The 26,181-nt window shown below is 42.1% G+C and overlaps 1 protein-coding gene across 2 annotated transcripts in view; it reads left to right on the top strand.

Moving 5' to 3' along the window:
* Positions 1-26,181, top strand: part of cers5 (ceramide synthase 5) — a 132,131-nt gene that overhangs the window by 82,046 nt on the left and 23,904 nt on the right. For both annotated transcript variants that reach the window (XM_063037017.1, XM_063037016.1), the window contains exons 6-8: positions 2,569-2,661; positions 11,128-11,256; positions 16,830-16,936. In XM_063037017.1, the coding sequence (XP_062893087.1) occupies positions 2,569-2,661; positions 11,128-11,256; positions 16,830-16,936 (329 nt within the window). The remainder of the gene's footprint in view (positions 1-2,568; positions 2,662-11,127; positions 11,257-16,829; positions 16,937-26,181) is intronic.

The following is a 26,181-nucleotide window of genomic DNA, read 5'->3' as shown; positions in this document are numbered from 1 at the left end:
TATTCTAGACTGGGTTTTGAGCAATGAGGAAGGGTTAATTAGCAATCTTGTTGTGAGAGGCCCCTTGGGTAAGAGTGACCATAATATGGTGGAATTCTTCATTAAGATGGAGAGTGACATAATTAATTCAGAAACAAAGGTTCTGAACTTAAAGAAGGGTAACTTTGAAGGTATGAGACGTGAATTAGCTAAGATAGACTGGCAAATGACACTTAAAGGGTTGACGGTGGATATGCAATGGCAAGCATTTAAAGATCACATGGATGAACTACTACAATTGTTCATCCCAGTTTGGCAAAAGAATAAATCAAGGAAGGTAGTGCACCCGTGGCTGACAAGAGAAATTAGGGATAGTATCAATTCCAAAGAAGAAGCATACAAATTAGCCAGAAAAAGTGGCTCACCTGAGGACTGGGAGAAATTCAGAGTTCAGCAGAGGAGGGCAAAGGGCTTAATTAGGAAGGGGAAAAAAGATTATGAGAGAAAACTGGCAGGGAACATAAAAACTGACTGTAAAAGCTTTTATAGATATGTAAAAAGGAAAAGACTGGTAGGTCCCCTACAGACTGGTAGGTCCCCTACAGACAGAAACAGGTGAATTGATTATGGGGAGCAAGGACATGGCAGACCAATTGAATAATTACTTTGGTTCTGTCTTCACTAAGGAGGACATAAATAATCTTCCAGAAATAGTAGGGGACAGAGGGTCCAGTGAGATGGAGGAACTGAGGGAAATACATGTTAGTAGGGAAGTGGTGTTGGGTAAATTGAAGGGATTAAAGGCAGATAAATCCCCAGGGCCAGATGGTCTGCATCCCAGAGTGCTTAAGGAAGTAGCCCAAGAAATAGTGGATGCATTAGTGATAATTTTTCAAAACTTGTTAGATTCTGGACTAGTTCCTGACGATTGGAGGGTGGCTAATGTAACCCCACTTTTTAAAAAAGGAGGGAGAGAGAAACCAGGGAATTATAGACCGGTTAGCCTAACGTCGGTGGTGGGGAAACTGCTGGAGTCAGTTATCAAAGATGTGATAACAGCACATTTGGAAAGCGGTGAAATCATCGGACAAAGTCAGCATGGATTTGTGAAAGGAAAATCATGTCTGACGAATCTGATAGAACTTTTTGAGGATGTAACTAGTAGAGTGGATAGGGGAGAACCAGTGGATGTGGTATATTTGGATTTTCAAAAGGCTTTTGACAAGGTCCCACACAGGAGATTAGTGTGCAAACTTAAAGCACATGGTATTGGGGGTAAGGTATTGATGTGGATAGAGAATTGGTTGGCAGACGGGAAGCAAAGAGTGGGAATAAACGGGACCTCTTCAGAATGGCAGGCAGTGACTAGTGGGGTACCGCAAGGCTCAGTGCTGGGACCCCAGTTGTTTACAATATATATTAATGACTTGGATGAGGGAATTAAATGCAGCATCTCCAAGCTTGCGGATGACACGAAGCTGGGCGGCAGTGTTAGCTGTGAGGAGGATGCAGGGTGACTTGGATAGGTTGGGTGAGTGGGCAAATTCATGGCAGATGCAATTTAATGTGGATAAATGTGAAGTTATCCACTTTGGTGGCAAAAATAGGAAAACAGATTATTATCTGAATGGTGGCCGATTAGGAAAAGGGGAGGTGCAGTGAGACCTGGGTGTCATTATACACCAGTCATTGAAAGTGGGCATGCAGGTACAGCAGGCGGTGAAAAAGGCGAATGGTATGCTGGCATTTATAGCGAGAGGATTCGAGTACAGGAGCAGGGAGGTACTACTGCAGTTGTACAAGGCCTTGGTGAGACCACACCTGGAGTATTGTGTGCAGTTTTGGTCCCCTAATCTGAGGAAAGACATCCTTGCCATAGAGGGAGTACAAAGAAGGTTCACCAGATTGATTCCTGGGATGGCAGGACTTTCATATGAAGAAAGACTGGATGAACTGGGCTTGTACTCGTTGGAATTTAGAAGATTGAGGGGGGATCTGATTGAAACGTATAAAATCCTAAAGGGATTGGACAGGCTAGATGCAGGAAGATTGTTCCCGATGTTGGAGAAGTCCAGAACGAGGGGTCACAGTTTGAGGATAAAGGGGAAGCCTTTTAGGACCGAGATTAGGAAAAACTTCTTCACACAGAGAGTGGTGAATCTGTGGAATTCTCTGCCACAGGAAACAGTTGAGGCCAGTTCATTGGCTATATTTAAGAGGGAGTTAAATATGGCCCTTGTGGCTACGGGGGTCAGGGGGTATGGAGAGAAGGCTGGTGCAGGTTCTGAGTTGGATGATCAGCCATGATCATAATAAATGGCGGTGCAGGCTCGAAGGGCCGAATGGCCTACTCCTGCACCTATTTTCTATGTTTCTAATCTGTCTCAATGCGTATAGCAGAACTATCAGTTGCATTTTGCTGAGAAAAATGTTGGCTTTTTCTAATAAAGCAAAAGCTGATCTAAATATAATGCATTCAACCATGTGTATAGCTCTCATTAGCTTGTAATATTTGTGTTTTGTACAGGGACTATATTCCCTTAATGTATGATGCTAAACCTTGTCAAATGTTTTTGTCCTTTCCTGCAGCAACTGGTATTTGACATGTATTATTATTACGTAATGGAGCTGTCATTCTACTGGTCACTGATGTTTTCACAGTTTACAGATATTAAAAGAAAGGTAAGCAGCTGGGTTTCCTATTGAGAGCCAACCATTAGTGTAATCTCTTTTTAAAGTGCTTGGGAACTCCAGCATTGTAGATGCTGGTCAAATTACATTTTAAAATTGCTGTCATAGTTATACAGTATGGAAATTGGGCCTTCAGCCCTATTCATCCATGCTGACTGTTTGGCCAGTGAGCTAGTGCCATTTGCCTGCATTTAGCCTATTCCCCTAAACCTGTCCTATCCATGTACTTAACTAAACGCCTCTAGCACCTCATTTCAAATATGCACTACCCTTTGTGTGAAGAGGCTGTTCCTGATGTCCTTAAATCACTTGCCTCAAATCTCAAACCCTTGCCCTCTAGTTTTTTTGGAGCTCTTCCCTTGGTGGGGTGGGGGGGGATGGGGATGGTACTTTCACCCTGTCTATGTCCCTCTTACATAGGACAGAAATAGGCCCTTCATATCTCATCCATGCTGACTAAATTGTCCACTTGAACTGGTCGCAGCCCAGTTCCCTGCAATTGGCCTGTACCTTTCTATCCATTATCTATAACTTTCTGTTCATGTACTTGGTCACTTTTAGTGATGGAGAGGAAGGTGGTTGGGCACATCTTGTCTGTGCTGGCCTTTAACACAGTAATCCCATCTGTCCCATTTTCTCTCTAGCTTGACAACTTGCTTCCTGTCTCTCTGTCCTTTGCCAATTGATTTTGTTGCCACTTGCATACACTGAGAGTTCATTTACAGCAGATATGAGAGTATTGCATCACTAAGATGTACAATGTATAAAACTGTTAAATTGCATACTAACAGAACCAAAGCTCAATAACTGATCTTGAATCATAAGTAGCCCAAAAAGGATATTTTGACCTTCAAACTGATTTTTTTATTTCGACATGGTTACACTGCAGACAGAATCAGTAGGCTTGGATTTTGGGGCTGGTTCTGCAAGTTAAAACTAATAATTAACTGTTTGCCTATTAAGTTTTATTGTAGCTCATTAATTGAAAGAGCTGGTTCAAACTTGATGGGCCAAATGGCTACCTTCTGGGCTGGGTTCTGATTCAGAAAGCTTAACTGCTGGAAGTGGAAATCACAGCAGTGCTCTTGGAACTTTTCTTGTGTTTTTCTTTTATTTCTAGATAGTAATATCTTTTGGATTTTTTTTTTGCTTTTGCAATTGGAAGTGTATTTTGAATGTGAGAGCAACTTTTACCCTGCATTTGCCCAACTTTTTATAATTACCATAAAGATAATTTCCAAGCATTTATTTTTCTGTCTTTAATTGATTTGCTTTGTCGTCTTTATTTGTGCCAGATAGTTTCAACAAAGCCTCTTGGCAGCAGGTGTGCAGATAGTGGCTACTTACATTGACAAGTACTGTACTAAATAAAGCTGCTTATCTGTTTGGTATTGTGATTGCAGTTTTCCCACCTTGTGTTATGCAAGCAAAGTTGAACCTAATCCATTTTTTGTAGTGATTTTGCTTGTGAATGAATTTCTGAGTAATTAACCCAGGCAATTCAAAGGCATAAAGAATCAGTCCTCTGGCAGTCTTTTGACATGGGGGATGATTTGTTTCCCCTCCAGTTATGTGGGCTATAAGATGGCTGATGAGGCCTATGCAAGAAATGCAGACTTCTCCACAGATGGGATGGGACTCAGAGGTGTCTAAAATTGAGGGACATGGGTGTAGTGTATGCTCAGTCTTTTTCCTAGGGTTGGGGAATCAAAAACTAGGCCATAGGTGTAGGTTGAGAGGGATGAGGGCAAGATTTTAACAGAAACCTGAGGGGCAACATTTTGACCCAGAGGTTGGTCTGTTTATGGCACAAGCTGCCAGAGGAAGTGGCTGAGGCAGGAATATTAACATGATTTAAAACACAGTTGGACAGGTACACTGACAGGAAAGATTTAGAGGGATGTGGGCTATAGATGGCAAATGGGACTGGTTTAGATGGGGATTTTGGTCAGCATGGACCATTTGGGTTACAGGGCCTGCTTTTTGTGTTATATGACTCTGAGAAGGGACAGGTAGTACCTGATAGGGTAAGCAGTCTGTGAGGTGATGCAATCGTTCCACCATGTCATGGAGATGTACAGTACAGAAAACCCTTCAGCCCATGTATATGCTGCAAAATTTTTTGCCTGTCTGCAATACTACCATTTGCTCACATAGGCTCAGTGCTCAATACCATCCTGAATGCTGCTCTTCCACCTTCAAGCCTTGGAGATTGCCAAGTATCAGTGAACATATTTCACTTTTTCTCAAGGATACCTTAAAAGCCTCTGAGATTTTAAAAAAAAATTGTCTGCCCAATTACAGTTTGGAATAAAAACGTTATCCAAACTGGCTGTAAGAACTGCTTGACGGTATTTGTTTCTGAATTTGATTGGCAGGCTGTAATATTCACTCAACTAATTCCCCGGGAAGAGAGTAGTGCTGGAGTTCTCTGAGGGGTAGTGGATAAATACTGTGAATAATACATAAATAAATTCAATTCTGTAGCATTGCAGTTAGATAATTGAAATTCCTTTCATCGGTTTAAGAAGGGCCAACATGCTTCCTGATTAATTGGGGAGTTGATCCAGTGATTCAATCAGTCTCAAACTAAACTGACCCCAGGTTTGTTTCTTCAGTCTAATTGGTTGCTACTACTTCATTGAATTGACCTAATAGAGGTCTTTATGAAGGAATTTGAAGTGCATGCAGTAAATGTTTTCCCTATGAGGAAGGAGGTCACCAAAAAATCCAGTGGGAAATTTGGAAGAACATTCTCTATCCAGAAAGTATTGGGTGTGGAACTCACTCCCACAAAGAGAGGTTAAAGTAAATGGCACGGATGTAAACGGGGGCAGACTGGAAAAGCTGATGAAGGAGAAGGAATGGAGGCTTGTACTGATAGAAATAGTGGAGGATAGGTGGCTTGAGTGGAGCATAAATGTCAGTGTGGAATGAATAGGCCAAATAGTCTGTTTCTGTCTTTTGAATCCTAGAAGGGCAGTCAACCCTCAAGCATTTTTTTTTTAAAAAGTCTCCACATGGGAGATTACTCCAGAAAATGAAGGGATATGAGAAACTGCAAGGATGGCAATCTTTTTTTAATGCTTTGGAATGAAGATTGACAAATTTTTCAGACTTTTTACAAGCAAGTCACCATGTCCCTCTGGGGCTATTTCTGTCCAGTGTGTGTACATCGACAATTTTGATGGGGTCCTTGAGAGAGTGGTGACATTAGCAATTTAAAATGACTTCTCCCAATGCTTAAGACTAGCATCTTTGATTTCGATAGTCTTGTGATCACTCAGCTGCTTGTCATATGAGTGCAACATTTCATAAATTAATTACCTTTGCTTTTAAATTAAAGACTGTATGTTTGCAAACTGAATGATCTCTGCTCAGAAATGGTCAGAAGCATAACCTTACCAGCTGCAAGTTTAATTCCAACTTGGTTGTCTCTTTTTTAAAAAAAAATGTTTTAATTGTGGCATTTAACCTTTAATTCAGTTATTGCCAAAGTCTAAGTTGAGAACTTGGATTCAAATAGGACTATCGTTTTTTTTTCTTTTTTAAAAAAAAACACACCACTGACTCAACTGGTGGAGTTGGTGGACATTTTTAAATTTTTGCGAAGTGTGGATTTGAAGTGGTACCCACCCAGTGACCGCCTTATGATATGTTAATACACTTCTCCCATACTCGTGGCTGCCTTAACTTTCCCCTTTCCTTCCTCCTCAGCTCTTGGAAGTAGTATCTGACCTGGGCTCTTTTAGGGTTCAGCTTGGCAGCTTGTGTTGATAGTCGTGGGCATGATATGTTGCCTCACATTGGTCATAGGACCTGGGTGAATTCCTACCAGTGATTGTTGAATGTAAAGACCAAAACTCACCCATGCCTTGACTGTGTGGTCTATTTGTATTAGAAACTGTTGGGAAAGCTCCTTTTTGTCTTTGCTTTGTATTTAATGAAACTTTTTTTTTAGTGCAGAAAAGATCCCATTTGCCTTTTTTCTAACTTGTCCCTGTTGTACGTCATTTGTATAGGCTGCAACCATTTTGTTCTGATGATTCATTCAACTACAGTTCTAAATGGCTCCTTCTTGGCTTCTTCTGTGTTCTTTATCACCACCAGGCTTAAGCATTGCTGTTTGCACTGATCTCGCAGTGTACTGAGAGCTGGTGTAGCATTTTGCCTTTCCTTCACCCCTTAGCTTTGTTTAATCAGCTTCCTCCTTAATTCTGATCACATGGGTTTCATTTGCTGTAAAAGGTTTGTTTTCCCGTATGCAGTCTGTGAAAGTTGAACTGCCTGGGACTTGAACTATCATCTTAACTCCTTGAACTTTATAGACTTGCATCATATTTGTATTCATTTCTGAAGTTCAGTTAATTTATTATCAAAGTATGTATACTATATTCAGCATGGAGATTTGCCTCCTTACAGGCAGCCACAAAACAAAGAAACTCAGTAGAACCCACTTGAATGAAAAGACCAAGCACCCAATGTGAGGGGGGAGGGGGGGGAAACAAATCATGCAAACAATAAAAGTAAGCAAATAACATTCAGAATTGAAGTTCACGAAAGTGAGTCCACAGCCATGAAGCCAGTCATCACTGCAACCAATTCAGGAGCCCATTAGTTGCAGGCCAGTGCAGAGACAAGTAAATTTCAGGACAGCGAGCTGAACCAGCTTGTTCCGCTCTTCCAGCCTGACACACTGACCTTTACAAACTGGCCTGGTGCTTAAATCGTCCAAACCTTGGGTTGTTCCTCACTCTTGGATCCTGGCCCTGCCACTTCAATATGGTCTTCGGCCTGGGTCCTGCTGCCTCAATCTGGCCCGGCGCTTAAATTGATCAGACCTTTGTTCATGCCTTCCTCTAGGGCCTAGGGCCCAGGCCCTGCTGCCTCAACTCTGCATTTTCTCCATATAGCAAAGGAAGACACATTCCTTCGTATGAGTTTGCATGCAGTCACTGTGTGCTTGTGCCCATGACTGACCAAGGAATGGTTCCAGTTCAATGATGATAGTGGGAGCTGTCAAGTAGATTCTTGGTCTCTGGAATATTTCCCAGGCAGCATTGGCAGGCCTCTCCTTCAGTTTCAGGCTTTGCTGTGCACACATGAACATGAAACCAGACTTCTTTCTTTTTTTAGGGAGCCATGGGATATAGGGTTAGCACAGGAACATGGCGCTGAAGTAAAGGTCAACCATGATGGAATGGTATGGTGGAGCAGACACAAGGAGTCAAATGGCCTCCTGCTTTCATTTGTTACATACCTCATGGATATCTTGTGATTGTCTTATGAGGATGATGTAATGGTCTTTTGGAGGTCACCTGATGTAATTTTCCCACCGATGTGAAGTCACGTGATGAACTGTTCTCACCAGGTATATGTGTAGACCCCTGGTGACGCAGTTAGTTTTCCAGTTAGAACGTTAGCCAGAGACTCTGCTCCGCTGCGTATTTGCATTATGACACAGTTCCGATTTAAAATGGGAGTTTTACATTCTATTGTAAGGTACAACAGTGTTGGACTGGTAGTTCAACCAATTTCTGCCAGGTTTGTTGATGTATCTTTTCAGTAGTATTGGAGAGTGAAGACAAGAACCTAAAGGAGTCGTTCGATGGTTGAAAGGATCGACCATTATTGAATTCGTTCAAGAAAGAGTGATCTGCATGAGATAGCCTCTACTAAAAGTGGCAGAAAAGGCTGTGCAGGATCTAGTATCTAGAGGGAAAGGTCAGTGCCTTTAAACTGTTTTATTTCCGGCGTCGTGAATCCTGCGGACAAGGCAGGATCCGGCTGGGATTGGCATGACATCGTGTCTTCGAGGAACTCTTTACTTCAGGGAAGTCTCTCCTAATTGACTGTATAAATCTCTTGGACTTCCGAATTTACCACTTTAAGAACTCTTTTCGCATTTACCGCTTTAAGAACTAGTACTGAGTGGCGGTTTGTTAAATGGCCACATAGCGGTTTACTTCCGGTTAAGATTTTCGGTTTTTTTTCATATATTGAACAGAGTTTAATAAATGTTTGTTTTTATAAAACCTGACTCAATTCTATATTCATTGTTGCCAGTCACGTGACATAGTTCTTTCTGTTGGTGCACATACACTCTGTGTAAAGTCCACACTCGCGTGCTCCCAGATTGAATTGTCATTGCTATCGTGGCCTGTCCTTCCAAAACAGCAGGCTATGAATAGGGCCACTTCTACTGGCCTTCATAGATGCATCAATGCCATCTGATGTTCCTGTCTGCTACACTGTCAGAAGAATTAACCCATTCATTAGGTGTTGCTGTTAAGCTGCCCAACTCTTATTTTTTAAATGATTAAAATGGATGACGGAAGAATAGGGTCAAAAGTTCAACAGCACAGAAACAGGTCCTTCAGCACAGCTTGTCCATGCTGACCAAGATGCCCAACTGAGCTAGTCCCAGTTGCCTGTGTTTAGCCCATATCCCTTTAAACTTCTCCTATCCACATATCTGTCCAAAATGTTGTGATCGTACCTGCCTCTACCTCTTCCTCTGCGGCAGGGGGTGGGGGGGGGTGTGAGTGTGATCTCTCACTTTAAACTTAGTTTTGGGCTCTACTACCGTGGGGAAAAGATTTACTTTATCTGTACACTTCATGATTTCTGTATCCTTCTATAAGGTTACTTCTCAGTCTCCTTGGCTTCAGGGAAAACAGTCCCAACCTGTTCAGTCTCTGCTTGTAACCCTACCCCTCCAGTCCCAGTAACATCCTTGTAAATCTTTTTATGCCCCCTCTGATTTAATCAGATTCTCCCTATGGCAGGGAGACCAACACTGCACACAGTACTCCAAATGTGGCCTTAATAACTATAATATTTTGAGCAATAATTCCTTGAACCAATGAAGTATGTACAAATTGAGGGGCTCTGACTAATTTGACTCAAATCCAGTTGCATGGAAGTAATACCTGTGGTACTGTGTAAAAGCCTTGGGCACATGTTTTAAAAATAAATAATAAATTCTGAAAAGTGAAGATGCTGTCAGGATAATGGGAAGTTCCTAAGTATCAAAAAAAAATTACTATAAAGAGCAGTAAACAATAAAACAAAACTAAATCAAATCATGTTTGGTGTGACCACCCTTGCTTTTAAAACTGCATCAATTCTCTTGGGTACACTGTCATGCATAAGAAAGTCAGCTGGTGGATTGTTCAGAATATCTTGGAGAGCTTCCCACAGTTCTTCTGCAGACTTTGGCTGTCTTGCTTGCTTCTGTCTCTCTGGGTCATCCCAGACAGCCTCGATGAGGTTGAGTTCGGGGCTCTGTGGAGGCCGTACCAGCTGAAACCATATTTTTAAAATAAATCAATCAACCAATCTAGGGTGTCTAAGACTCTTGCACAGTGCTGTAGTTATCTTGTACCTGATGTTTTATTTATAAGCCAAGAGACTTCTCATTGCAACCCTCTCATCTCCCATTTGAATGAAATAATTCGCATGAAATTCATATGTCCAGTTGCAATGAATTCCTCAAAGTTCACACTTTGTCTCTGTCTCTATGTTGACTGGTTGTTTGAGTGATTTGGCATGGAAGGAGCACTCAGCCCATCTGGCTGTGCAGATGCTAACTGACCTCCTGAGGTTCCTTCTATTTGTCATTAAATGTTTGGGGAGCCACTTTTTCATTTTCCTTCCCTTTTGCTTGGGATCAAAAATTCAGCTGACTATATTAATTTGAGAGATTAATTTGGTGGTGAGGATTTTACATTAGAAATAATAAAATTCCTTAGACAACCAGTTGCAGATAAACAACATGTCTCTGTGGATTTCTAGCATTTACTCCATACTTCCTGGGTAGTTTTACATTCTCCACTGTCAGGCATGTTCCCTATTACCATCCCTTTCACCTGCACCATCTTCCTGTCATTTAATCCCTCATGCCTTTGGTTTGTTCGCTCTCCTCTTCAAAGTTCAAAGTAAAATTTATTAGAGTACATGCATGTCACCACATTAAACCCTGAGCTTCATCCTAAAGCTTCACCTGAAACGTGCTCTTTCTTCAAGATGTTGCCTGACTTGAATCTGAAGCATTTTATGTGTTGATACAGACTTCTAGCATCTACAGTGCTTTGCTTTTGTATTATTGGAAAGTGATTCTGAAAATTGAGTGCAACAGATATTTTGCATACTGTTCCTACAACTTTTTCTAGTTCTTCAACCCTTTTGCAGTCTCTGTAGTTTGCTCATATTGCATTTTGGTGCAAACTACTATGCTGTGAATCTTGGTCGAATCTCCTTCATCGTCTTGTGTTGAGATTTGAGGTCCTGCACATTCTTTCTTCCACCCTATCCCCACTAACTTCGTGGTTTGTTTACCTGTTATTGTAAAGTAGTGGGGAAAGGAACGAGACCAGCTATAACTTTCACACAGTTTTTCATGTGTATCTGTGCCGTTAATAGTTGACTGATGCCTGCCATTTTATTCCCTTGCAGGATTTCCTCATTATGTTTCTCCACCACCTTGCAACAGTTGGATTAATCACGTTTTCTTACGTCAACAACATGGTGCGGGTTGGAACACTCGTCATGTGCCTTCACGATGCATCTGATTTCCTTTTAGAGGTGAGGATATCTTGTGGCTCACTGTGGATATCGCGGCCTGCTGGGATTCTCCAGTTCTTCACATAGTGGAAGATACTTGGTTCTCAATTCCCAATTGGAGAGTTGGATTTGCCTCCCATCCCATTGAAAGTTCCCACAGAAAGTGAAAGCAGTGATAAGGAAGGTGGGGAGAAAACCTCTGGGCAGGAGTCCAAGACTCCAGTTTAATAACCCAGTTCAGATAATGTTAATTACTTGATCTTTGATTTTATAGTTTACAGGCCTGAGATTGTTTGGCAGCACTAACCACCTACATGCAGTCTGCTCCTATCTGGGTGACAAGTGTTTAAGTATTCTTGAAATGAGCATCTGGGGATTGGAGGGAATCTGAAGTTTGACCTTTTTGTTGTCTTGCAGAATATGATTAAAGGTTTCCACCCACCCAGTGTTTGATCTTTTGAGGCTTGCCCCTTGTCCTTGCCCAGATCCATTCAACTTTGCTATTTGAAGTTCTGTATGACCCTTGTCCCCTTAAAATGTCAGCCCACGTGATGTGTCACTAACCCCACTATGCCAAGCCCAAGGCAGGAGCTGCTTAGTAAACTGGACTTTTGCTCCATGCCTCTGGCTCTGATGTGGCATGGAATTGTACATTATGGAACAAAAGGTCAGTTGAACCTATGGTGGTTACTGGTAAAATCCCAACAGTTTATCTTCCCCCATAAATCTGACATGAAGGATATTCTCTCTCGTGTGCCAATCTATTGTGGCAAGGGTTGGGTTGGATGAACACTACAGGACCAGAACGAGAGCACTTGGGCTTTAATTATTTTGCTGATTGCTAGAAGCTGGAAACAAAGGTGTTTGGTGAAAGTAAATGGTGTGGGTTCTGTTCTATATCCATTGGTTTCTGAATGAGTTGAAAATTGTTTAGATGCAAAAGAGGAGGCTACCAGAGTCAAAAGTGGAGTTTATTGTTATGTGCACAAGTAAATGTATGCAGTGGCGCAGAGAAACACTTGCTTGCAGCAGCATCACAGGCACATCATGTTGTATAAGCAGCATTCATACAGAAAACAAGTTTTGTTCATTCATGTAAAAACTGTACAATTAGAACAAAAACAAAATCCATTTTAATGCAAAGTGGTCATTGTTTTACCTCAATGTGCTGTATAATGAACTGACCTGTATGAACAAGCTTTTTACTGTCTCAGTACATGTGACACTAAACCCATTCCAAAAAGCTGTAGTGAATGGGGTTGTGCCATTCAGTTCAAGAACCAAATGGTTGAAGGGAAGTCACTGTTCTTGAATCTGGTGGTCTGGGACTTCAGTCTCCTGTACTTCCTGTCTGATGGTAGCTGCAGAAGGATTGAGATTGTCTTGGAGTGCTTGTGTGACGGGAGATGTTCAAGGTAGCAAATGGTAGATAGTGGTCTGGAGTTTGGAGCTCATCAGACAGGATGCCCAGGTTACACACTGAAGGAGTAGCCAGCAGATAAATGCCTGAAGCCTGGAATTTCTGGTGGAGCCAAATAGGATTGCTTTGATCTCGCTGCAGAGCTGAAGGGGTTTTCCTTGCATTTGCTGATCAAGCAACAGCTTATATATTGTCTTGACTTACAAGCAGGGGAGACAAATGAGATGCAGTGGACGTGGTGAACTTGGATTTTCAGAAGGCCTTTGACAAGGTGCCTCACAGGAGGCTGCTTAGCAAGCTAAGAGCCCGTGGAATTACTAATGTGGATGGAGCATTGGTTGATCAGCAGAGAACAGAGTGGGAATAAAGGGATCCTATTCTGGCTGGCTGCCAGTTACTAGTGGAGTTCCACAGGGGTCAGTGTTGGGACCGCTGCTTTTTACGATGTATGTCAATGATTTGGACTATGGGATTAATGGATTTGTGGCTAAATTTGCCGATGATACAAAGATGGGTGGAAGAGCGGGTAGTGTTGAGGAAACAGCCTGCAGAGAGACTTAGATAGTTTAGGGGAACGGGCAAAGAAGTGGCAAATGAAATACAATGTTGGAAAGTGTATGGTCATACACTTTGGTGGAAGAAATAAATGGGAAGACTATTATTTAGATGGGGAAAAATTCAAAATGCAGAGATGCAGAGGGACTTGGGAGTCCTTGTGCATGATACCCTAAAGGTTAACCTCCAGGTTGAGTTGGTGGTGAAGGCGGCAAATGCAATGTTGGCATTCATTGCTAGAGGTATAGAATATAACAATTACAGTATGGAAACAGGCCATCTCGGCCCTTCTAGTCAGTGCTGGACTCTTACTCTCACCTAGTCCCACAGACCTGCACTCAGCGCATAACCCTCCATTCCTTTCCTGTCCATATACCTATCCAATTTAACTTTAAACAGCAACATCGAACCTGCCTCACAGCAGGAATTCTGCAGATGCAGGAAATTCAAGCAACACAAAGTTGCTGGTGAACGCAGCAGGCCAGGCAGCATCTCTAGGAAGAGGTACAGTCGACGTTTCAGGCCGAGACCCTTCATCAGGACTAACTGAAGGAAGAGTTGGTAAGAGATTTGAGAGGGGGAGGGGGAGATCCAAAATGATAGGGGAAGACAGGAGGGGGAGGGATGGAGCCAAGAGCTGGACAGGTGATTGGCAAAAGGGATATGAGAGGATCATGGGACAGGAGGTCCGGGGAGAAAGACGGGGAGGGGGTGGAACCAGAGGATGGGCAAGGGGTATAGTCAGAGGGACAGAGGGAGAAAAAGGAGAGTGAGAAAGAATGTGTGTATAAAAATAAATAACAGATGGGGTACGAGGGGGAGGTGGGGCATTAGCAGAAGTTGGATAACTTCCGCTAATGCTCCACCTCCCCCTCGTACCCCATCTGTTATTTATTTTTATACACACATTCTTTCTCACTCTCCTTTTTCTCCCTCTGTCCCTCTGACTATACCCCTTGCCAATCCTCTGGGTTCCCCTCCCCCCCTTTCCCTTTTCTCCTTGGGCCTCCTGTCCCATGATCCTCTCATATCCCTTTTGCCAATCAACTGTACAGCTCTGGCTCCATCCCTCCCCCTCCTGTCTTCCCCTATCATTTTGGATCCTCCTCTCACTTTCAAATCTCTTACTAACTCTTCCTTCAGTTAGTCCTGACAAAGGGTCTCGGCCTGAAACGTCAACTGTACCTCTTCCTAGAGATGCTGCCTGGCCTGCTGCATTCACCAGCAACTTTGTGTGTTGATCGAACCTGCCTCAACCATTTCTGCTAGAAGCTCGTTCCACAGAGCTACCACTCTGAGGAAAGAAGTTCCCCCTCATATTACCCCTAAACTTGCCCTTTAACTCTCAACTCATGTCCTCTTGTTTGAATCTCCCCCACTCTGTGGAAAAAGCCTATCCACGTCAACTCTATCTATCACCCTCATAATTTTAAATACCTGTATCAAGTCCCCCCTCAACTTTCTACACTCCGAAGAATAAAGACCCAACTTGTTCAACCTTTCTCTGTAACTTAGGAGATGAAATCCAGGCAACATTTTAGTAAATCTCCTCTGTACTCTTTCTATTTTGTTGACATCTTTCCTATAATTAGGTGACCAGAACTGTACACAATACTCCAAATGTGGCCTTACCAATGCCTTGTACAATTTTAACATTACATCCCAACTCCTATACTCAGTGCTCTGATTTATTAAGGCCAGCATAACAAAAGCTTTCTTCACCACCCTATCCACATAAGGCTCCACCTTCAGGGAACTATGCACCATTATTCCTAGATCCCTCTGTTCTACTGCATTCTTCAATGCCCTACCATTTACCATGTATGTCCTATTTTGATTAGTCCTACCAAAATGTAGTACCTCACACTTATCAGCATTAAACTCCATCTGCCACCTTTCAGCCCACTCTTCTAAGTGGTCTAAATCTCTCTGCAAGCTTTGAAAACCTTCATTATCCACAACTCCACCTATCTCAGTATCATCTGCATACTTACTAATCCAATTTGCCACCCCATCATCCACATCATTAATATATATATGAGAAACAACATTGGACCCAGTACAGATCCCTGAGGGTTAGTCATCAGAAACAACTGTGCTGTCCCTGACTTCCCACATCCTACAATCGGAGCACTGGACTGCCCTATCTACTGCCTCCATTACCAACTCCTAAGTTAATCAAAATAATTAAAGAAACACACCTGGCCTTGCCTTACCTTACTGGGAGCAAGCTCGTCCTCTGCCTCTGCTTGCCAAAACCTCAAAGCTCCACTCCTTCACTGGCCACTCAGCTTGAGCTACCCCTCTTTTTACTTGTTGTTGAGCTTTTCAATTTTCAATTGCCCAATCAAAGTGCTTGGTCACTTGACCTCGATTGCCCAATAAGAGCAGGGATGTGATGCTGAGGCTCTATAAGGCAGTCATGAAACCACAATTGGAATATTGTGTGCAGTTTTGGGTTTCTTATTTTAAAGGATATATTGACATTGGAGAGGGTTCAGAGAAGATTCATGAGAATGATTCCAGGAATGAAAGGGTTGCCGTATGAGGGACATCTGGCAGCTCTTGGGCTGTATTCTCTGGAGTTCAGGAGAATGAGAGCGGATCTGATTCTGAATGTTAAAAGGCCTGAACAGATTAGATATGGCAAAGTTATTTCCCATGGTAAGGGATTCTAGGACAAGAGGGCATGACTTCAGGATTGAAGGACATCCATTTAGAACTGAGATGTAAAGAAATTACTTTAGTCAGAGGGTGGCAAATCTGTGGAATTTGTTACCATGAGCGGCTGTGGAGGCATGTGGAGGGTGTATTTAAGACAGAGATAGATAGGTTCTTGATTAGCCAGGGCATCAAAAGGTATGGGGAGAAGGCAGGAGAGTGGGGATGACTGGAAGAATTGGATCAGCCCATGATTGAATGGTGGAGGAGACAAGATGGGCCAAATGGCCTATTTCTGCTCCTATATCTTATGGTCTTGTCAGTATTTCAGGATTAATTCTGTGGAATCTCTTCTTTCCCAGGGTTGAGGGGTATTTGGGGGGGGGGGGGAAACTGATCACTCCTGAAGGTGCACACTGAATATTATTCAACATTTCTCAGCTGGAATTGTATAATGGTTGTCTTAATTGTGGCTGAGGAGTATTAAGCCTCTCAAAATGATCAAAGTATTTTATTTTTCTATTTTTAATAATATCATTCCTGCGACACAGTGACACACTGCTTTTTTTGATTGGAAATCATTATTTGACTACAGGCAATTTAACATGCAGGGCTCATCCTCGCTTTAACCCCCCCAGCTTTGAATAAAAGTCTACCCACCGGCTTATGCAAAAGAGAGATAGATATATATATAAAAAAAATATGGAAAACCGCCTCCTTTTAGTGTTGAGTTGAAACTAGACTGAAGTAAGAGTACAGGGGGTTGTTGCAGACCTACCTTATTCTCAAAGGTACAAATTAATCTTGAATGTACTGAGCATGACACCATTCAGATGGAGGGACTAGTTTCCTTTTTCCATTGTTACTGTTTTCTCAAATGGCCTTGCGTTAATCTCTTTGCCTCATCAGCTCTGTGGCACAGGATACTAATGAACTCTTTTGCTGTTTTGATTTGCAGGCTGCTAAATTAGCCAATTACGCCAAGTATCAAAGACTTTGCGACACACTATTTGTGATGTTTGGTTTTGTCTTCGTCAGCAGTAGACTTGGCATTTACCCATTCTGGTGAGTAGTAACTAATGGGGTGGTTTGGTGCTTTGGGTTGTAAGCTAGGGTCCTGGGGAAGAGGGAAACAGACATGTATGAACATCTGAGCTGTCAATGTGTTATTTATTTGCTGTTCTGTAATTTCTTTATTTTCCTTTGGGTAATCAACTGTACCACTTGGAGGGTGGAGGAAAGGATATTTATCTTCCTAGTTTTATAATTAATTCTGCATTGCTTAAATTGGTATAGAAGTCACCTTAACTTGAAAATGCACTTGGATTTTTCTTGTATGTGTTTTGGCAATTGTAGTGAAAATTTGGAAGTAAACTTTGCTATCTGATGGACTGCTAGCTACACTTTGTATAAGATCTCACTCCTAATGAAAACTCCTTTTTAAAACTCTAGTGGGATCTTTTCCTTCATAAAACAAAGGGAGCAATGAAATGTTTGTAATCTGAAGAGGCATTTCCATAGCACAGTCTCCAGTCAAAGCAATACAGCACCGATGCAGTCCCTTTGGCCCAACCGTGGCAACCACCCAACTAGTCCCAATTTCCTGCATTCAGCCCTTTTCCCTCGAAGCCCCACCCTTTGTACCTATCCAAGTATTTCTTAAATGATACTATTGTACCTGCCTCAGTACTTCCTCTGGCAGTTCATTCTATATGTTCACCGCCTCTCGGGTCTGTTTTTAATCTGCCCCCTCTCTCCCTAAACTTGTGTCCTTTAGGTTTGGACTCCCGTACTTGGGGTAAAGACTTGCCATCCATTTTGCCTATCTATGCCTCTCACAATTTTAAGCACTTCTACAAGGTTGCCTTATTTCCTATGTACCAAGGAACAAAAACCTAGTCTGGTCAACCTCTCCCGTATAACTCAGGTCCTCATCCTTGTAAATCTTCTCTGCACCCTTTCCAGTTTAACCACATCTTTCCTATAATAGGGCAACCATAAATGCATACAGTACTTCAAATGCAGCCCCGCCAATGACATGTACAGCTGCAGTAGAATGTCTCCACTGCTATAGGTGCATTATCAATTCCAACTAACCCATTTCTCTAACCACATCCACCTCCCAAAATCCTGATTCTAGAACAGGGTATCCTCGGCATTTCCCTCTCAATTCCTGTGAGCCATTGGGGATAGCAGTGGTTTAAAATTATAGATTTGACATCAATCCTGAGAGAAGAGTAAAGATTAGTATGAAGGAAAGTGAATTCAGCACATCTGTGATTCCATCCTGGCCAAATTGCAAATTGGTTTTTTAAATATAAAATGGAATGTTACCTGGCATCACTCTAAAGGATAGATGTCTAACTAATCTTGCACCCCATGCTCCATGTAGAATATTGACACTTTGTTTCATGCAATACTGAACTGCTCAATGCTTAGAGAGTGAACAACAATCTTGGATAAACAAAGCATTTATGAATCAAAGTCCATCAGGGACAAAAATGTAACTGCTGTTTGGAGACAGACTGTGGGGAAGGATTGTCACTTTTTTGTGACCCTCAGTGGAGGAGCAGCACAGTGGCAGAGCTGCTGCCTCCAAGTTCAATCCAACCTCTAGTGCTGTGAGTGTGGAGTTTGTACATTCTGCCCGTGACTCTGTAGGTTTGCCCCGTGTGCTTCTGTTTCTTCTCTCATCGTAATGATCTGCAGGTAGATGGGTTACCCACCTGCTGTAAATTACTCTGTGTGAGTGACTGAAAGAGAATCAGAGTTGTGGTTAAGGAGTGGCTAGGCCTCTGGTAGAGAAGTTTCCCAGGAAATGGGACTGGTGGTATTTCTCAAAGAGATGGCATAGATCTTGGACTGAATAGCCTCCTGTGCTGTAAGGAAGTATTGCTATCGTTAAGGCAAATATGTGAAATATTGAAAGGGATTAAACCTAATAAAATTAGTAGTAAGGGGTTTTGCCATCTCTGAAAATGAATAGATTACCAGGACTTAACTATATCCCAGGCCAGTTAGTTTAACTTCAGCGGTGGACAAATTATTGGAATGTGTTCGAAGGAACAGTACAAACTTTCATTTGGAAAGGTGCCAGTTAATCAGAGACAGTCATGGATTTATGGAATGGCAGTCTGGTGGATGGAATACAACGTTGGTAAATGCGAGATCATCCACTTTGGAAGGAATAGTATTATTATTTAAATGGTGAAAGATTGCAGCATGCTGTTGTGCAGAGGGACTTGGGAGTGCTTGTGCATGAATCGCAAAAAGCTGGCTTGCAGGTACAACAGGTTATTAAGAAGGCAAACGGAATGTTAGCCTTCATTGCTAGAGGGATTGAATTCAAGAGCAGGGAGGTCATGCTGCAACTATACAGGGTACTGGTGAGGCCGCACCTGGAGTACAGTGTGCAGTTCTGGTCTCCATTCTTGAGGAAGGATATACTGGCTTTGGAGGCAGTGCAGTGGAGGTTCACCAGGTTGATTCCAGGGATGAAAGGGTTAACCTATGAGGAGAGATTGGAGTTCAGAAGAATGAGAGGGGATCTTATAGAAACATACAAAATTTTGAAAGGGATAGATAAGATAGAAGTAAGAAAGTTGTTTCCATCGGTAGGTGAGACTAGAACGAGGGGGACGTTACCTCAAGATTCAGGGGAGAAGGTTTAGGACGGAGATGAGGAGAAACATTTTTTCCCCAGAGAGTGGTGAATCTGTGGAATTCTCTGCCCAGAGAAGCAGTTGAGGCTTCTTCACTATATATATTTAAGAAACAGTTAGGTTTTTACATAGTAAGGGAACTAAGGGTTATAGTGAAAAGGCAGGTAGATGGAGCTTGAGTTTACGGACAGATCAGCCATGATCTTATGAATGGCAGGGCAGGCTCAATGGGCCAGATTGCCTACACCTGCTCCTATTTATGTTCTTATGGAAATGTCAGGTTTGACTAACAATTGAATTTTTGAGGAAGTAACTAGAAGGGTTGATAACGGTAGTGCATTTGATATGATCATTATGGATTTTAGCAAAGCCTTTCAAAGTCCTACGTAACAGGGTAATCAAAGAAATTAAAAGCCCATGAGATCTGAGGGAGAGTGGCAAATTGGATCCAAAAATTGGCTTAGAGGAAGGAAACAAAGGGTAATGGTTAATTGGTGATTTAATGACAGGAAGGCTGTGCTAGTGGAATTCTTCTGGGTTCTGTACTTGGTTCCTTGTATTTTTGTAGTTGGTATTGTAGGAGGCATGATGGGGTAGTCTGCCAATGCAAGATTTGGCTTTGTGGTTGACAGTGAGGAAGAAGGCTTGGGAAGAAGGCTTCTACTAAAGGAAAATGGGCAGAAACATGGCAAATAGTTTTCAATCTAGAGAAGTGGGAGGTGATGCAGTTGAGGAGGTGCAGTGGTTCAAGAGAATGGACAGTAAATTGGAGAGTATTGGATATTGGAATGAAGGATCATTTGCAATGTATGTGCCCAGATCCTTGCTCTTACTAATTGGCCTTGCTGCCCTGGTTTAAAAGGCAGACAGGATGCCTTCCTTCATCAGTCAAGGCACAGAATGTATGAGCAAGGTGGCCATGCTGGAACAGTAAACAATACTAGTCTGGCTATTGGTCTGGTACTGTGCACAGTTCAGTCCGCACAATAGGAAAGATGGCACTGAAACTGCAGAGGGTGTGGAGGTTTACAAGGTTGTTACTGGGACTGCAAAGTTGAAGCTGGGAGGGAAGGTTGGAGAGCCTAGGGTTGTTTTCAATGTTCCCTCTAATTTTTAGTAGTCAGTATGCGCAAAACTCTTGTGTTGTTGAAATTTTTTTCCTGTGACAGAAGTATGTGCGCACTGAATGCACACATGGGACAGTTTGTGTAGGTTTACAAAATATTTAACAAAACTGCACAGAATAACAACAAAATAACATACATATTTAAGTCACACACACACACCCACACCAAAAAATGCTGGTGAACACAGCAGGCCAGGCAGCATCTATAGGAAGGGGTACAGTCAACGTTTCGGGCTGAGACCCTTCGTCAGGACTAACAAAGAAGAGATAGTAAGAGATTTGAAAGTGAGAGGGGGAGATCTGAAATGATGGGAGAAGACAGGAGGGGGAGGGATGGAGCTAAGAGCTAGAAAGCTGATTGCCAATGGGATACGAGGCTGGAGAGAGGAGAGGATCATGGGATGGGAGGCCTAGGGAAAAAGAAAGGGGGAGGGGGGGAAGCCCAGAGGATGGGCAAGGAGTTGTAGTGAGAGGGACAGAGGGAGAAAAAAAGAGGGGGGAAAAAGGGGAAGAAAAAAATCATAATGATAGATAAATAAGGGATGGGGTACGAAGGGGAGGAGGGGTATTAACGGAAGTTAGAGAAGTCAATTCATGCCATCAGGTGGGAGATATTTAATTTTTTTATCATATTTAAGTCACTTTTTTTTTCTCTCTCTCCAATCTTTGGCATTTACCCATTCTTTGTAAACTCTATCTCGACTAATAGAACTTCCATTCCATTGATTGCTTTTGATTCTCATTAACATATCCAAATGACATTCACCTAAATGGGTTCTCAGCTTATTTTTGAGTTGATTCATTAGGCTAAAACCTTGCTCACAGTCCGCACTAGGCGCAAGGAAGGTTCCCCTAATGTCCATCAACTGTGCAAGGTCGCAAAACTGTTCATTTTGAAGTACAAATGCCACCATTTGAGCGAAGTTTGAAATCGGTTTGGATTTAATTTTTTCTTGCACGGAAAATTTGAAATCATTAAACTGTCTATTACAATATTTTCAGCTAGAAAATTGTATTTTAGACATAAGGCATTAACTTGTTCATCGCGAAATGTGAAGTCACAATCTGCAATTGTGGAGAAATCAAAAGCTGACCATTCTTGTACCTCATCTTTGATCTCCTCTGGGTTTGATCATTTTCACTCTTGCTCATCTGCACTCAACCGTAGCATGCGTAGCACTCCTGTAACGGGTAATGACGGGTTCTGTTGCCTGAGTTTTCGTACACCGTCCAAATGCGATTTACTTGCCAAATGACACTTCAAAAAGTCAAGTTTCCGAATATCATCCCACTTCTTTCCACTAACAAATTCTCCAGTAACTTTCACATCACAACAATACAAACGGATAACTCCAGTTTCAGAATCATACATAAATATTTCTCGTAGCTAACGTTCATGACCTCATGAGCTTTCGGTGTAACAATTTCTACTATTTTGTTGAGCCATTCCACTTTAAACAAACTTGCAGTTCTTTTGCGCTTCACGCCCTTCGCTTCTTTTGAATTCGACATAGCTTATTAAATTTTTTATTGGAAAAAATATTGAATCACTATCTACAGGATTTGAAACAGATCTTTGTAAACTTTATGATATGAACACTGTCTGCCAAACATGGCTGCCGCCATGATGCCGCTGTACAAACCGGAACAGGATCGGTGAGGTGATGTAAATTAGGACGTGCATTGTGGTATTTGAAAAACCGACTAACTAGTTAACAGAAACAGTTAGCTAAAAGATTATTTTCAATAAGTATAATTATTAACTACTACATTATTTTAGGTAACCTTTTGTGCGCACATTAATTTCCTTTGTGCGCTGGTTGAAAAACTTGTGTGCGCGCACAGCTTAGAGGGAACTATGGTTGTTTTGTATTTTATTGCCCAAAATCAGAATCAGGTTTATTATCACTGGCATGTGTCGTGAAATTTGTTAACTTAGCAGCAGTAGTTCAATGCAAAGCATAATATAAAAGAAAAGAGATAAGTAAGTCAATTACAATATATGTATATTGACTAGATTAAAAATCATGCAAGGACAGAAATAGTATATATTTTAAAAGTTGACATGAATGGAAAAGCCTACAAAAAGTAGTGAATATGACCCAGTCCATCATGGGTAAAGTTCTCCCTACCATTGACCGCATCTATATGGAGTATTGTTGTTGGAAAGCAGTATCCATCATCAGGGACACTCACCACCCAGGCCATGCTCTCGTCTTGCTGCTGCCATTGTGAAGGAGGTACAGGAGCCTCAAGACCCACACCACCAGGTTCAGGAAAGGTTATTACCCCTCAACCTCTTGAACCAGTGGGGATAACTTCACTTGAAATGTTCCCATAAACAATGGGCTCACTTTCAAAGACCCTTCAACTCATGTTCTCAATATTTATTATTATTATTAATTTTTTTGTATTTGTAGTTTTTTAACATTGGTTATTGTCCTGTTGGGTGCGGTCTTCATTGATTCTATTGTGTTCTTATGATTGCCCACAAGAAAATGCATCTTGGAGTAGTATGTGGTGACATGTATGTACTTTGATAATAAATTTACTTTGAATGTTGGATGTATGCATCGCCAACAAGACCAACATTTATTCTCTTTCCAAGGTGGGTGTGAGCTCCTGTCTGATCCACTCCAGGGCTGGTCTCTGGGGGGAGAGAGAAGAGAAGAAGGAAGCTGAGTGAGACCTAATTTAAAGTCTCTAAGATTAAAAGGTCTTTCCTATTTGTTTTACTTGGCAGAGCAGGTGAAGGACCAGGGGCATGAGTTTAAAGTTTGTAGAAAGATTAGAGGATAGATGGAGTAAAAGCTATACCAGTGAATGGCAAGGATCTGATCCTTGCTGCTTGAAAAGATGGAGGTAGAAATCTCTCACATGTAAACAGGACTTGAGGAATTGTGACTGCTGGATAGAGGGTGTGGTGAAGGTGAAATTTTTGCTCCCAATATAGGTATGTTGTATGTTCTCTCTGATCCTTTCTTACGATTAGAGGGGATCAGATGATCTCAAGTGGCGTAGCAATCTTGGAACAGTGTAAACTACTCCTGGCTTCTTTTTACTCTGGACTGTTTTGAGGATTGTAGTACTGCGTGAGTGAAAAGATCTTGGTGTTGACAGTCAGGACAGCTGTTTTGCAGATTAACGTTGGTCATGTTTTCTCCCTGCGAAATGTGACATTAATTTTGTTTTCTTGGATTATATTCCTTTCCCTTTTAAGCCCAGGGTCTACTCTCACTTCTAAATGCATTCGTCGTCTGTAAGGGGATTCAAGTGCCAGTATGATCAACAATGCAAAGCAAAATGTGAGTTGCTTGCAGGTTTACACAAGGTGATTAATATTGATAATTGATTTACAGACTCCTTTCTGCTCTATGTTCATAGTGTTTATTTTAAACAGGCTAAATGTGTGTCCCAGATGGCAGGGTTTGGAGTACCTTGCCTGATTTTTGTAACTGGCAAGCTGTTGGGGCTTCTGTACCCTCTGTTATATGGTGACTTTTCATGTAACCATATTTGCATGTATTTGGTGAGATAGTGGAACTCGAGTGAATACTCATTGCTGGGTGAGAACTGCTAAGCAAGCTGCCTGCAGGTCAGATCTGGCCTCTGACCTTCTAGGGATAAATTTGCTAGATTATTTCAGCAGCAAATCGTGCCCTGCAGTGCATGCATGTGTGTGGAGCAAGCTGCAGGATTGCATAAACAGTTTGCAGTATTATTTTGCACATAACTTGAATACTTGTATAATATGGCTCCTTGATCTCAGCTGGCAAATTACTCTTTCCAAGGAAGTAAGAATCCTATTTACAATGTTTCCTTATGATGGTGAAGGAAGCTATTCAGCTCAAAGTCTAAGTAGGCTGCTAAATTTGTCCTCCTGTTTTTAATGGTCTTTGTGTCCCTGTTGGGTGATTAAATGGATATCATTCCACAAAGCAAATTACCAAGTATTTTACCCTCCCCCATTCATTCCCAGTCTGAGGTAGAATTAGTGGTATTATTGCATATGTGTTGGCCTGCTATTCCAGTCTTGTTTAGGTACTAACACAAGTACAGATTCAGGAAGGTTGTGCAGAACATATTTTCCACAGTAAAGTGTGTGTAAATCTTTACCAATCTTTAAAGGTCGATGGTCACTGCTACCCTGTTTTGGAGCAGTAGGTCCCCACCAGCTTCCCAATGTCTTTTTTTATTGCTGCTGTACCACCACCACCACCTGCCCATAGCCTTTCCTCTTCCTGTTTTGAGTCATTAGTGCCTTTTAAAGGGGCAGTGCTACATTCTGCATGTCCAATTGGGGCAAGCATTGTCAAAGTCAATTTGGACTATGAACCTATTCAGCCCTTGATCGAGGGAAGTGTTTTGTTATAAGTAATATTTTTCAAAAAAAGAAATCAGGAACCATTGTGGCTTGAGGTTTGGTGTCTGGGTGCAAACGTGGAGATCTGAAGGCCAAACAACTGAGCTGAATCTAGAATATCAAATTTGTGCATCCTGTGTATTGTAGGCCCACAAGAAACAGGATGGGCAACTCAGCCCCTTGAGCAGCCTCTGCCAATAGAAAACATAGAAAACCTACAGCACAATACAGGCCCTTCAGCCCACAATGCTGTGCCGAACATGTACTTTGGAAATTACCCAGGGTTACCCATAGCCCTTTTTTTTCCCTCTGAGCTCCATGTACCTATCCAAGAGTCTCTTAAAAGACCCTGTTGTATCCACCTCCTCCACTGTCGCCGGAAGCCCATTCCACACACTCACCACTCTCTGCGTGTGTGTGTGTGTGTGTGTGTACATGTGTGTGTGTATGTATATATACATATATATACACACACAAAACAACTTACCCCCCCCCCCCCAACATCTCCTCTGTACCTACTTCCAAGCACCTTAAAACTGTGCCCTCTTGTGTTAGCCATCTCAGCCCTGGGAAAAAGACTCTGACTGTCCACACAATCAATGCCTCTCATCATCTTGTACACCTCTATCAGTTCACCTCTCATCCTCCATCACTCCAAGGAGAAAAGGCCAAGTTCACTCAACCTATTCTCATAAGGCATGCTCTCCAATCCAGGCAACATCCTTGTAAATCTCCTCTGCACCCTTTCTATAGTTTCTACATCCTTTCTGTAGTGAGGTGACCAGAACTGAGCAAAGTACTCCAAGTGGGGTCTGACCAGGGTCCTATATAGCTGTAACATTACCTCAATCACTAAGGTCCTGGCTGATCTTCTATCCCAGTGTCATTTTCCTACACTGTCCATGTAAGACTTTGTCATCTTAATGTGTGGAAGTCTATCGACCTGTTTAGTGTGAAATCACTGACTCAGTCTCCATAGACTCTGGAATGGGGAATTCCACAGGCCCACTAGCCATTTCTCTTTGTCTCACCTAAATGACTGCCCTTTTATTCTCAAATTTATCTTCTGGTCCTAAACCCTTCAGCAGAGGAAACTCCATTCTCCCTGTCGAGCATATAAGAGTTTTGAAAGTTTCCATGAAATCTCCTCTCCTTTAAA

This window comes from Mobula hypostoma, chromosome X1, assembly GCF_963921235.1.
Source record: "Mobula hypostoma chromosome X1, sMobHyp1.1, whole genome shotgun sequence".
In the NCBI taxonomy this organism is placed as follows: Eukaryota; Metazoa; Chordata; class Chondrichthyes; order Myliobatiformes; family Myliobatidae; genus Mobula; species Mobula hypostoma.
Note: the sequence above shows the minus strand (reverse complement) of the source record. Positions and strands in the feature narration are given on the sequence as shown.